This window comes from Calonectris borealis, chromosome 1 (genome assembly GCF_964195595.1).
Source record: "Calonectris borealis chromosome 1, bCalBor7.hap1.2, whole genome shotgun sequence".
NCBI classification, from domain to species: domain Eukaryota; kingdom Metazoa; phylum Chordata; class Aves; order Procellariiformes; family Procellariidae; genus Calonectris; species Calonectris borealis.
The window spans coordinates 62,008,947-62,022,747 of NC_134312.1; the positions used below are offsets into that span (position 1 = coordinate 62,008,947).

Genomic DNA, 13,801 nt, shown 5'->3' on the forward strand with positions numbered 1-13,801 from the left:
TATCTCCTCTTTCTTAAGATGTCAGTAGATACGCAAGTATTCAAGAAGTTATTTCAACTAGAAAGTTCAGTACAGCTCTCAGATACCAGGTATATTTTGGCTAAATAGGCACAGCAGGTTTGTTAACACAAAACGCAACCATAGGCATACACCACACAGTTAAGCATGGCATGAGGCTGCAAACTGCCTCTTGTACAAAGGACCTAAAGACTCAAGACAATCCCTTTGTTTCTTTGTGCTAGCCCACACGATGAGCTTACTATGTAAAATTTAGAGTTAGTGGTGTTTGGGAACACTTTATTTTGTACATGACAAGACTTTACACCAAGTCAGTTAAATAATACAAATTTACATTCAGGAGGAATGTTTTTAGAAAAGTCAACTTAAAAAAAAAATCTTCCTTTACCCTTAAACCCCATACCATCCCTCAACATTGTACAGTGGAAAAAACCAAAACAATCTAATTCACATTCCCTCCTAACCCCCCAATGCAGGACGGTAGTTGAGTGCAGCTTACAGTTCATCTTTCACATCTGTGGATTCCTGTGGAGACATCAAACAGAGAATCAGAACGTTGCTTTTTGAAAGTGGAAAAGGTTGTAAGAGCTGTCCCAGAAGAACTAACCCAAGTATCCATCAAGACATCATTAAAACTGCAGACATTAACTAAGTGAAGGCTGACCTCACATAACAGTTGAGCTGTTTAGAGGTAGTGTTGTTGTCTGTACTGTTGGTGCAAGTCTGTATTGTAAGCGTTTGAAACTATACTCCTGCCAATTTGTTGATGTTATTGCCCACAAACTATTGAAATCCAATAGATAACATTGACTGCTGCTGTCTTCTTGCCATAGGGCACCGTTACAATTTTAAGCTTAATTTAGCTCCAACTTTGAACATATCTAAGTGTTTTCTTCTTACAATATAGTTTGATAAGGAATGAAGTGTCATTTGTGCTGCAGTTTTTTTTCCCCTCCAAGAAAAGCTTGGAAAACCTCACACTAGAAACTAGTGTCATGAAAGGCAAAGTGAATGAGTTTGTTGCCAGGAAGCACCACAGACAAAACTGCACGTAAATATTGGTAAGAAAGGAGTCAAACTTGAGACCTTACCTTCTGTGTTTCACTGTCTTCAGCATCAGCATCCACCTCCTCTTCATCTTGCTCTGCCTCCTCAGCTGCATCTTCAGGCTCTTCAGGTTCCTCCTCCACCTGTAGGAAGGTCACATGCAATTTGCTTAGGATGTTTACTAGTTGTGGAGTAGCTAAACACAGGCTATGGAAGTACTTCCTACCAGTTCCTAACATTTGCCCCAAGCTACCTGAAGGAGAAAGCAAGTTCTGTTCAGCACTGACACACTATCATGCCTCCTCTGGCAAGACACCCAGTGTAAGTTCTTGCACAGCATTATGAGAACCCGTATTACTTATACCCACTTAGGAATTTCTCCATTAATTAGATGGGCACATGTGTCTTTGGCCCCTAATTTACTCCCATAGAACCACCACTTAGTTAAGGACAGCACAATACTTGAGAAGCATAATGAAAGAGCAGAATCCCAAGCAACTGGAAAGAAGTGGAAGGGAGGACATGAGCATGATGTATAGATTCATCGGGTTCCCACCCAGGTACTCGAATTGGGCTCCTGGTGGCCCACCTAAGTGTAGGAAGCTGGATACATTTCACTTTATGTAAGTCTATCACATATCTGCTTTTTAAGATGTAGCAGCAATAAGTCAATTAGCAGCCCCAAGTTGAAGACAAACTAACCTTTGCATCCAGGTCAATGTTTAAACTTAAACGAAGCATCCTTTCTATTCTGTCTCCATATTCCTTTGTGTCTGGTAACATATATCCTGATCTCAAAGTTGCAGTTTCAAACAACACCACTGCAAGATCTGAAACTGTTTTGTCATCTTCATTTTCCTAACGTGGAAAAGCATTAAAAAAAAACAAACAAACAGAACTATTAATGAGGCTGTAGGCAGCCTAGTAGTCAGTATTTCACTACTGTTATTGGTTTACCTTGACTCGCCTCAGCATGTCCTTGATCAGTGGATGCCTGGGGTTAATTTCAAATGTCTTCTTTTGGCTAGCATAGTAACTGAAAAGAATAGAAGTTACATCACTGAGTTTTGAAGTACAGGACCCAGCTACATCTTTAAACGCATGAATACTGATTACAGCCACAGTAACAAATGTATTCTTTCCCCAGCCCCACTTTACCACTCTAGAAAGCATTCGAGTTACTAAGACAGTTCATCTCTTGTCACCAAATGACAAATAGCAAATTCCACTGATGAGTCTTGCTCACCAGGCAGTTTTACATACTGGGCTTTGAAATAACAATGTAAGACTACGATGGACAGTGCAACTTGGTTATAAGTGACCTCAAAAATATGAAGGATCATCTGAACCATAGGGAAGCTTGGTGTGTCCACACCAAGCAAGGAGGGACATCAACTACGTTTCATGTCTGCTACTACATAACTGGGAGCTTACTTTGTGGATATATCCTTCCCAGTTTGGTAAGCTTGAGCCTTCATGATTCTTTCCATGTTACCAGACCATCCATATTGACTAGCCACAAGAGCACATGGAGACTGGGTTAAACGTTGAGATAGCACAGCTTTTTCAATCTGTAGAGAGAAAATGTTAGACATTTTAGTTCATATTAGTTCACAGAGCTAATAGCTTATACAGGGAATAAAGTAAATAACTTTGAAATTTCCTGTCACTCCAATATTCTCTGAAGGCTCTAAGATTACATTCTTAGAAGATCATCATCTTCCTGAAATAGAGGTATTAAACAACATGTTTATCCATAGAGAGATAGAGAAGCTACTGTCAAGTCTATATTCAAAGAATCTGCAAGGTGTGTTGTAGCAAGTACAACAGCATTTACAAATAAGCATCACATATAGCATAACATTTTACCTTGTCTTTTAGAGCTTTGTCTTTCATCCAATTTAAGAGTGGTTCAAATTCCTTTTCCAAGGCTTCCCGACTCTCCTTAGACTTTTCACTTTCTTCAAACTTAACTCCTTCTTTCGCTACATTCTGAAACCTCTTGCCATCGAACTCTGGCAGAGCCTGAATACAGTATTCATCTACAGGTTCAGTCAGATAGATCACTTCATAGCCCTTTTTCAGAAGGCGCTCAACAAACGGTGAGGACTCAGCCTAAGGTGACAGAACAGATCAGATGTCAATTTAATTGTGTTAGTACTAGCAACTACTGAAATCTGTACATCTATTTGGCAAGTGTTGGTACAAGGAAAACTGAACTGCACTAGTAACATAAGCATGGAGTCCCCACATTTACAACAATTACAGTTTACAGTGTTTATGGTACTATAACTAGGAGCCATAATGGTTTTTTTTTCCCCTTCCCGCTCACATACCTCCTTTCTGCTGGCACCTGCCATAAAATAAATTTTGTCTTGCTTTTCTTTCATTCTTTCCACATACTGGTCAAGGCTTGTAAGGTTACTTTCATGATGAGAAGACTGGAAGCGAAGAAGTTTAGCCAGTCGTGTACGATTGGAGTGATCCTCAATAACTCCAAGCTTTACGTTAGTACCAAACTCTTTCCAGAAGGTGTCATTGTATTTTTCTTCTGCAATTTTCTTGATCATATCAAGAGTTTTGCGAACAAGTTTCTTTCTGATCACCTAAAAAAGCAGCAATACCAAGTTAAAACAAGCATTTGGGAGAACCCTCAATTCAACCCCACTGCAAAGGATGGATTCAAGACACAGTGTCCCTGATCTGAAGTGAACAGAGGTAGTCTGAAAACAGCGATCCATGGGTTTCCTACGCTTTAATTTCACACTCTTTATATAAAGTAAAATTAATCAAGCTATTATTCTTCTAAATCTTGCTACTGTCATGTGTTTACAATGAAGGAATTTAAAATCAATTAGCTTACCTTTAACAATTTATGCTGCTGAAGTGTTTCACGAGATACATTCAAAGGAAGATCATCAGAATCCACCTAATCAAGGAAGAAACTTCTTAAGTATGGCTAACAGTATTTGAAGATTAAAGAAATCAAATGCAAGTAAAACTTGTAATACTTACAACACCCTTAACGAAGTTAAGATATTTGGGCATCATGTCATGGAAGTCATCCGTGATGAACACTCTTCGAACATACAACTGAATTAAAAGAGGAAACAGCAGCCAGGTTATGTTTGTGGTTTTGTGTTGTGGTTTTTTTTTTTTTTGACAGGAATCCATACCCACTCACTTGCTTGTCCTACCTTAATGAAATCACTTTTTTTGGATCCATATTCATCAAATAGGCCACGTGGAGCAGAATTAGGAACAAACAAGATAGATTTGAAAGTTACTTCCCCTTCAGCAGTGAAATGGATGTAAGCCATTGGGTCATCGTGTTCCTGTGAAGACAGAATTCTTTTAATTGACATGGGCAAGATATCAATGAGTTAGCACATTTCCAGTAATAACATGAGTTTGCCAAATAAATGCAATTATTTTACAATTAAACTATGTAACCATGCTTTGTTAGAATCTGTTACGGAGATAAAAGTTCCAGATTCAGCCGGGTTACTCACACAGAAGTAACCTTCCTTGAGACCTACTAGCTTTTTAGGTTTAATTTTTTTTTTTTTTTACAAGCCAACCACGAAAAGGTTACCAATAGCACAGTAACCAATATAGTATCATCACAGCACAGTTAAGAGACTCCCAAGAAACACATTATGCTGTATTTATACATAAAGACAATGTTGTTTCTAGAAAGCCATATCTTCCTCTTTCTTCCATCATGTACACTAATGTACAAACACCACCACTCTCAGACTAAATAAAAATTTCCCTGTCAACATTTAAACACATCAGTAAGCTCCATAGGAGCTGGAACATATTAATTCTCAAACCTTGGCTACTCAACACTTGGGTGGCAGTACCTTCCCTCTGGAAAAAAAGATTAACTCCTGACTGAGATGCTATACCTCCTAGGCTCTCTGCAATTCAGTCTATCTACTGACAGCAATTAAGTAATTCTTCAGAAATAGCCCATCCTATAAACACTCAATTGTGTTGACACAACAAGAGGTACTATAGCAAACCTCTTGCTTTGGAACAATCTTGAGGCTCAGAGCTTACCTTGGAAAAGGTTTTGTAAAAAGCTTTGTATTCATCTTCTTCAACTTCTTTAGATGGTCTCTGCCAGATTGGTTTTATGTCATTCATGAGCTCCCAATCCCAGACAGTCTTTTCAACCTAGGTATATAAATGCCATAGAATAATAAAGACTCATTCTTTACTTCAGGTTAAGCCAGTTAAAGACACTCCATTGAGGCCAAGTCATAAAATCCATGTCAAAAATACATGCTCTTTCTAGTTTACAAAATACATTATGCAATGGCCTGGATATTCTCATTCAAGTATACAAATTAGTGTAACAGATGGGAACAAAACTTAAGTCTATACTATGGTGTGTCCTATGTATATTTAACACATTCACCAAGTATCAGTATTTCTGTTCTACTGCTATTCTGAAAAAAACTTTCCAGAGTATACTCAATTTAAACTACTCAACAATGTCAGATTACTGAAGTCCACTACCAGTTCAATTAGTTCTGGGACCACTGCCTCACAAGGCTATTGTCAGTCATTTGCCTGATTTCAACCAAGTCTGTTTTGTTTACAATCTTCTTTCCTGTCAAGATGTCTAATTGCACTTAAACAGGATTGGTGTTTGAAAGCACGTGCACTACTGAAGCGCACCTCTGAAAGACTACCTATGAAATTTGCTGAACTATCTGACATGAGTTACAAAACCCCGAGTCTGACAAAGCTTACCTTCTTAGTTTTTGGTTTCTTCTCTTCCTCTTCTTCTTCAACTGCAGCTTCATCATCATCTGTTTCTTCCTTCTCCTTTGCTTCCTCCTCTTCAATGGGTTCTTCAACAGTCTCTGTCTAAAGAGACAACTGAAAGTGGCACTTGGACTGCTTGGCTTCCTAGCAGGTATCTCCTAGTATTCTCTAAAACAGCTTAATCTCCCAGAGCACTAATTTAACTTGTGTTATTTGCCTATTGCAAGCACTTCTCTATAGATAGCTATAGAGAAATTAATTGCATTTTTCATGAATACATACTTTCTTTCAATACACTGGGAGGTCACTGTACTCAAATTCAAGTTTTTCCATAGCTTTACACATAACGCTAATCAGACGCTTGGGTGATTTTAAGTTAGCGTTACACCACAAAAACATGAGAAGAACAGGCCTAAAAGTTAAGACGCTGTCCTTTTCCAGAAGGGCACCTAACCATGGCCCTGCTTGAGAGCTTACCAAAGCTTCCAGCTACCAAACAAAGCCAGTGGAAGAAAGATCTTTCTTGGTAATTAGCACAGTCTTGCTCCTTTGGTAAAGTTCGAGCCAGAATAAAACCAAGTTCCTTTAAAGTTTGTGATTTTAGCAACACACTAACTTTTGGAGAGCAAGTAACTAGTAAAATACTAGGCAGAAAAGTCAGGAATGGAAGAACTTCAGACATGAGACAAGTATAAGTTCTATAGTATGCCCTCATCCTTCCTGAAAGATCTGGCCAGTTAGTTTTCACAACCAAAGCTCATACTCTGCAATGCTCAGTTAAATATGCTTACCTTGCTGCTCCACACATATATGGGGAAGTTTATGAACTGTGAGTATTTCTTTACTAGATTTTTAACAGTATCCAGCTCAAGATAATCAGATGCTTCCTCCTTCAAGACAAGGCTAAAGAAAATAAAAAACCCTTCAATCAAAGTGCTCGACAACCATTTTAAAATAGTTTTACAGGAGGAGATGCATTTTCCTACTGTTGCAGCTATAGCGATTCAAATTTATGCAAGAGTTTTTACTTGTTCAGCTGCAAATATCCCTTAAAAAATACAATCCCTACTAAACTGCTCCAGTGAGAACACTTAGTTTTCAACAATTGGGGGAGAACACAACATCCAGAAGTCTAAATGAAAACCTCAAATCATATCGATACTTATCAGGACCCTGATGCACTCTCACTGGCTTTACTTGGAACTAGAGCACCGAGATGAACTTTTTCATACTAAGTGCCTTCTTCATGAAGAAGTCCTCCAAACCCAGATGAATAAATTTATCTGCTCGTGAAAACGATGAAAATAGGATTGTCAAACTACCTCTAGTTTGAGATTTGCATCAGACCAGTCTCACTGGTATATAAACAGCAGCCAGTTTCCAAGAGTAAGCTCTACAGCCCCTGTATAGGTTTTGATGGGCCACAATTGTTTTGAGGAACTGAATGAGTTTGCAGGCAGCTGAACTGTCTGGACAGTTAGCTGTCAAGATGCTCGTGGTCTTCGTAGTTCATCTAATAGAATGTGAACTACATTATCACTCCACATTTATTTTGGATGCAGTTAATAGTGTGCATATTTTTATTAAACTGAAAAAAGCCGTATTACAAGAATCAAATAATATATGAGTCAATGCTAAAGTCATCCACATATTCCAATGAGCAAAGTGTACCCACTAACTTTTTTTCTTTTAAACCCAAAGAAACTTGATACTTACGTTATGGTTGTGCCACGTCCTAAAGTGTTTCCTCTTGGGTCATCAATCACAGAGAATTCATTTGAATCTGACTCCCAAATATGTTGAGTATCATTGTTGTGTTTTGATGTGACAATAACTCTGTCTGCTACTAAGAAAGCAGAATAAAAGCCAACACCAAACTGGCCAATTAACTCAGATGTTGACTGGCTATCATCCTGCATTTCAGTCATCTTGTTTAAGAATTCACTTGTACCAGACTTTGCAATGGTACCCAGGTTTTTAACTAACTCCTCTTTCGTCATGCCAATACCCGTATCTGTAACATGAAGCATGTTCTTCTCTTTATCACACTGAAAAAAAAGAGAAAGATGCAGTTTGACTTCACTTTGAATCTTAATACATAACACACTGCCACAGAAAAGTGGTAAGTAGCGTAGCAGCTATTCAAACTCAAACATGCCTGGCTACAATAAACTGAATCTGCAGTAACTACATAAGTGAGGAAGACCTACCTTCAAAGTATTTCAATACTTCAGTTACTCTTTATAGAATCAGAAATATTTCACCACTGAAAGAAGAGTAGTCTTTGATAAAGTTAATTGCAAGGGTCCTGATGTGGTCCTAGTTTGTATTTGCATCAGTATTAAGCCAAAAATTTAGATTCAATGATGCAGTATTTTTTTTTTTTACATTCCTCCCACCCCTCCTCCGTAAGAGATGATGGTATCTAATGCTTCTTACCTTGATCTTGACTGTAAGTTCCTCATTACCAGCAAGAGCATTTTCATCAGTCAAGGATATTAACCGTATCTTATCTAAAGCATCCGAAGCATTTGAAATAAGTTCCCTCAGGAAAATCTGAAATAGAAACCAGTAATCAGGAATTCCAGAACACACACAAACAGTTCTAATATGTTCTACTGATAAAGGCACTAACCTCTTTATTTTTATATAAAGAATTGATAATAAGTTTCATCATTCTGTTCACTTCTGCTTGAAATGCAAACTTCTCAGATTTTTCTCTGATTTCTTTGATCTGGGATGCATTTAGGCCATCTAGCTGGATAGCTTCTTCCTCTCTGTTAGGACAATGAAAATCTGTCAAGTAGTCTTGCCCACATACAGTATCACTAATTTTATCATCTATCAACAGCAATAATAGTCTAGTTAGAACAATAGTAAGATCCTTAATCACTAACACAGCCCCAAAGTTACATGATCAAATGAGACATGCGCAGAAGTAGCTATCCTCAACTGCATAACCTTAATCTAAAACTTGAGTGAAAATCCATGCTTGCAAGTAAGGCTTTTTTTCCTAAAAAAAATTCAGGGAGGAATACAGATGGGTTAAAACCACTGTAATTTTCAGCATGTGGTATACCTCACAGGAGGTGAGGCGGTTTAGAGAGCTATTTCATCATTGGCCACTAAACTGACACCATTTACCACGTACAAGAGTAAACCCCTATTGATTTATTGGTTTTTATAGAACTATTAATATTAGACAGAAACAAGTTAAGTATTTCTGAATCCAGGTTCTCAGGCTCACTTCTATTTAGAAGGAAACAGTCTTTTCCAAAAATATTTCTCCCAGATGGCTAGATCTCTCTTTTGAAGGGTGTTCCCCCCCTAATTCTGAGGTGTTAGGCATTACTGATGCTCTAACTGACCGTTCAAAAGCAAGAGAAAGCCTTAATATTTCAGAAGTAACTTACCCAGAACCCCAGGTACTAACCTCTGAACAACTTCATCATCTGTTCGAGACCCTTCTCTGCTTTTACCCAAGTCATCTTCCACGGTCCCATCCACATCCACCTCATCAGCTCTAACCGATACTGGGAAAACAAGGAATCCAACGATCTGAGCCTGATCCCCATTGCACACTACCGAAGTTCTCCGCTTATCCCTCCCCACGATTTTAGGCTCAGTTCTGTCCCTCCACGCCCCCTCCCCGAGGAAAGTTCAGCCCACCGGAGACATCAGAGATGAGGGAAAGGGACGGACCCCCCGCCCCCGCCCATGACGGCGCATGAGCCGCGTTAGACGTACCGTCCCCCTCCCCCCGCTCCCTAGAGAGCAGCGCCGGCAGCAGCCCGGGGAGAGCAAGGCAGGAGGCCGGGCACCACTTCCCCCTCCCTTCGGTACACCCACACAGAGAAAAGCGGGGACGGGGGAGAGTGAGGGGTCCCCCCCCACCCCCCAAACGCCAAGGGGCCCACCTCGCTTCTCGTCGGCCTCTGCCCCCCTTACCCTAGCAAAAAGGGAGGGAAGGTGCTGTTGGCCCAGACCCCGACGCCCTCCCCCCCGCCCCAACCACCACCCGCCAGAAGCTTCTAGAAGCCCGCGGGCACTCACCGGCCAGGAGCAGCGTGCACGCCAGAGCGAGCCCCCACACCGACTTCATAGCGACGTGGGCTGCGGTCGCAGAAGAGAACGGCCCCAGGCGCCCCTGCCCCGCGCTCCCGAGCCCGCCACAACCCCCACCCCGCGCCGCCGCTGAGCCCGCTGGAGCAGCTGTGGCCCTCCCCCTCCGCCTTATCAACCCGGGGCGCCGGAGGGTGGGGGGAGCCGCTCCGTCACTGGCCAATTGGAGCGTACCACGCCAAATACACAGCCAATGGGAAGCCTGGAAGGGAGGGGCCTGCAGCTATCGCCACCAATCGTGGCTTTCCATGTGCGGTTTCCTGCGGACGGAGCGTGGCCGGCGCCGATTGGCCGGGCGGAGGGGCGCTTGGCCAATCGTTTCCGCGGAGGGGTTTAATCGGCGTGGCCCCTCGTTATGTTTTAATGAACAAGCCGTTAATGTTTAACGCCGAGGCCACGTGGGCCGCGGGCGCTGCGGCCGCCTCCAGGAGCGATAAGGACAATCGCCACATGGGAGGCCAGCTCCGAGCGCTTCCGGGGGCACCCGGGATGTTTATCGGGGAGGCGGTTGCTATGGCGATGGGCCCTTCCGGTCGTGGCGGCCCGCCGCACTCCCGGGGTACCAAAGAGGAGCGAAAAGTTACGGGTAGGGCGACCATAAACAGTGCGGGCGAGCGGCGGGAGCAGCGCCAGGCTTGGGCCGCCGCAGCCGCTGGCAGAGGAAGAGCGGTGCTGACGACGGGTCCCTCCCGTCGGCCCCGCCGGATGGGGATCCCCCAGCCCCTTACGGCAGGCAGGGGATGCGAGGCCGGCCGTGGGCGCGTGCGCGGTTGCGCCGCGTTGCATGACGGGAGCTGTAGTCCGCACCGCCGGGGCACACGGCGCCCCCTGCCGCCGCGGCGCGGGAGCTGCAAGGGAGGCCGCCATTACAGGGACCTCCCCCTCGCCAGGTGTTTGGGGCCCGCGGTGGCCCCTCCGTGGTCCTTGTTGCCCAGGCCTTGGCTCTCCCCTCCCCTCTGGCATGGCTAGTGCCTCGCAGGGCCGTGAGAGAGGCTGGCTGGCTTCAGCCGAGCCTCCCCACGGCCTGATCTGTGGGGACTGTGAGTGTTGATGGAGGATAAAGCAAGCTGGGTGCTTAGCAGGTCTCCATGTTTTCTTGCTTTCCAGTGCTCCTCAGGGTGACCATCCGCCAGTGAGCTTATTAGCACTCCTTAGCCTACCCCTGGGGCCGTTGTTGATCCATTAGCGGTCCTTCCTTCCCCCCGTGGAGTGGGGGCTCCAGCACCTGCCTCAGCTGCCTCCATGCGCCACTGGTGTGAAGGGACCGGGGAGCACGCACACAAATGGCTCCTCCAATGCCCCTGTCAGGCAAGGTCAGTGTGAAAAGGAGGTAGTATTTGTGGAACAGTAAAAGATAGGCCCAATGCTCAGGAGATGGGATGTTCCCATCCTTTTTCAATGTCCCTTTCAGGGATTGCAGTTTGTAAAATGAAACACACTGCGTGCAAATTCTGTAGTGCATCGCTGTTACCAGCTTCAGGTTTTTAAGTCGTGAAAGCTGACAAGTGAGTAAATATAATATACTCATTTTGTATGTTAATAAGCTACTTGAAATATCTTATGCCCCCCCCCCCCCTTGCTTTCCTGAAAAAGTCTGCCCTGGCTTTCATGTGCCAGTCACCTGTTTTGTCTTACCCATGTTCAATGTTAGATTGGGGGGAAAAAACAACTGGCAAACAATGATTTAATGAATTCTGTACTTGGAGAGAAATGTATTTGAAAGCTATTGATCTGAGACGTTCAATACAAAAAACCCACAACAAACGCTCACTGTGTTTATATACAGTGTGTTAACACTGTATATAGTCTAATAGTCTATAGACTAACTGTAGTTAGTCTATCAGTGGCTGAAAGTCTTGGCAAAAATACACTTATCATCTTTAATTATACAATGGGCCAGATAGATTTTTTTTGCCTCAAAACTCAGTGTTGTACCTTTTTGTCCTACTGATAGTTAAAGTTTATAGAATTGGAAAGGAGCCTCTGTCTTACAGTAAATAATGGTTGTCTCTGGCTTCTTCTTAATGAAGCCAAGATTCGATCGTGACCTATTTAAAAATAATCATGAACCTTTTCTGTATGATTGGCAGTTTCAATAGCTGTTCTTCAGAAGTTGCTGCTTCACTGATCACAAATTATAAGAGAAATAAGAAGGAAAGTTACTCTCCCAAAACGTATGTGAGAATGACTCTGGAAAATAAGTGTGAGAGGTCAGTGTCAGGGTTGTAAGTAAAAAACTGTCTGTCAGGTTTTTGTGGAGACCTGTGTGAACTCGCAGAATCATTTTCCAAAGAGTAGTCTTACTCAATTGAAAATACATTTTAGTTATTCAGGAGTCTAAGAAGGGAAAGATAGTCTTTTTCTAAAACTCACCTACAAGCAGTTTCAGGATTTGATTTCCTAATTATGTCTGTATGATTCCCACAATGAGATACGTTGCCCTACGACTCTGAATAGGCATTTGAGGGACTTAGGGATTCACAACATAAATTTATCTCCGTCTTGTAGAATTCTTGCATTAACAAGGTTTTTATGGCAATTTTGTTTTAGCAGTCATTTTGCTGGCAGCAGGAAAATGTAATGCTTCGTGACAATCTTTTTGAACTTTGGTAACTGGAATAGTATGAATGCACACCAATTCTGTTATTGACTACGCTAAACCAACAGAGATTCTAGATTAAGTTTGGTGGAATCCAAACTTTATTGGTTACTTTGCTCTTATGATTATACAAAGTAGAATGTTGCTTTTGAAGGAGATATGAAACCTGATAAACCTGTGTTTTGTGCTTTGAATTTAGAGGTCAGACTAGTAAGAAGTGTAATGTGGTTAATGGCATTGCTTGCTTTATGTAGATTATACCGTTTGCTTTCATGAAAGCTCAGTTGGATTACCCAGGACAAAACTGATAGGCAAGAATGAGGCGACTGAGTACTTATGCTCTCATAAAGAAAGTTTGATCTCTTTACAAGGACGTTGGCAATTTAAGAAACTATCTTCTTTGAATATTAAACTTATAAAAATGCTTTCTTTTATCTATTTTAAAACTATGAACATATTGTCAAATACCACTGTCAATGTTTTAAGGAAATCCGAGTAGAATTTCCACTGAAAATCTATTAATTTCTGCTAAATTTCTGCTTAAAAAACTTAAGGGAGTTTTTAAGATCTTAGTTGCACTGACTACTATTGCCATTCAAAAAAAGTCTCAGTATCACCCTTCAGAATCTAATACCAAAGGAAAGGTATAACCGTTAAGAGGTGATAGTTCTTCAGCAACTTAGCTACATTAAAGGGTTCTGTAAAGCAATTAGATATACGTTGATAATTGTGTGCATAATGACTGAAAATAATGCATTTAAGTGCTGTATTTGCTCTGTTAACTAAAAATTTAGGGGCATCTGGTGTTAAGAGAAAGAGAATACAGGTATCGTCTTCTTCCATGCAAACAGTGGAGCAAGTCCCTCTCCCGTCCTCTGAATGCAACTTTATCAGCTCATCCACGTGTCCGTGGGGAAGTCAGCTCACTGAAGCATGCCACATGATTCCAACTGTAAGTTGTAAGTGGCAAGAAGTATTACCTTGCCAGAAATAGCTGTGGAGATAAACTGAGAGGAGTTCATACGACCCGACTGTGGGTATTTGACTTAACCAGCTAAATTAGCCAGCTAATCTGCCCAGGCTCCATCTGTAACAGAGGGACAGTCCTCCTTTCACTGTACTAGCTTTGGCGTATGTCAGACTCTTTCCTGAGCTGATTTAACTCTCTAGCCCAGCAAAATACTCTGTGGTTAAATCAGCTTATATCAGGTCCAGGATGCACCAGACTAGCTCTTG

At 42.0% G+C, this 13,801-nt stretch overlaps 1 protein-coding gene across 1 annotated transcript; it reads right to left on the reverse strand.

Annotated features, from left to right (window-relative positions):
• Positions 1-280: 280 nt before the first annotated feature.
• On the reverse strand, positions 281-10,423 carry HSP90B1 (heat shock protein 90 beta family member 1). Its single transcript, XM_075157280.1, has 18 exons — positions 9,898-10,423; positions 9,278-9,377; positions 8,480-8,621; positions 8,284-8,400; positions 7,561-7,892; positions 6,636-6,747; positions 5,830-5,946; positions 5,131-5,247; positions 4,263-4,400; positions 4,081-4,158; positions 3,929-3,994; positions 3,402-3,671; positions 2,935-3,180; positions 2,500-2,636; positions 2,023-2,101; positions 1,768-1,923; positions 1,110-1,208; positions 281-543 (listed from the first exon to the last, which is right to left on the reverse strand). The coding sequence occupies exons 1-18, from the start codon at positions 9,944-9,946 to the stop codon at positions 514-516; spliced, it is 2,385 nt and encodes a 794-aa protein (XP_075013381.1). The 5' UTR covers positions 9,947-10,423; the 3' UTR covers positions 281-513.
• Between the last annotated feature and the right edge of the window lie 3,378 nt (positions 10,424-13,801).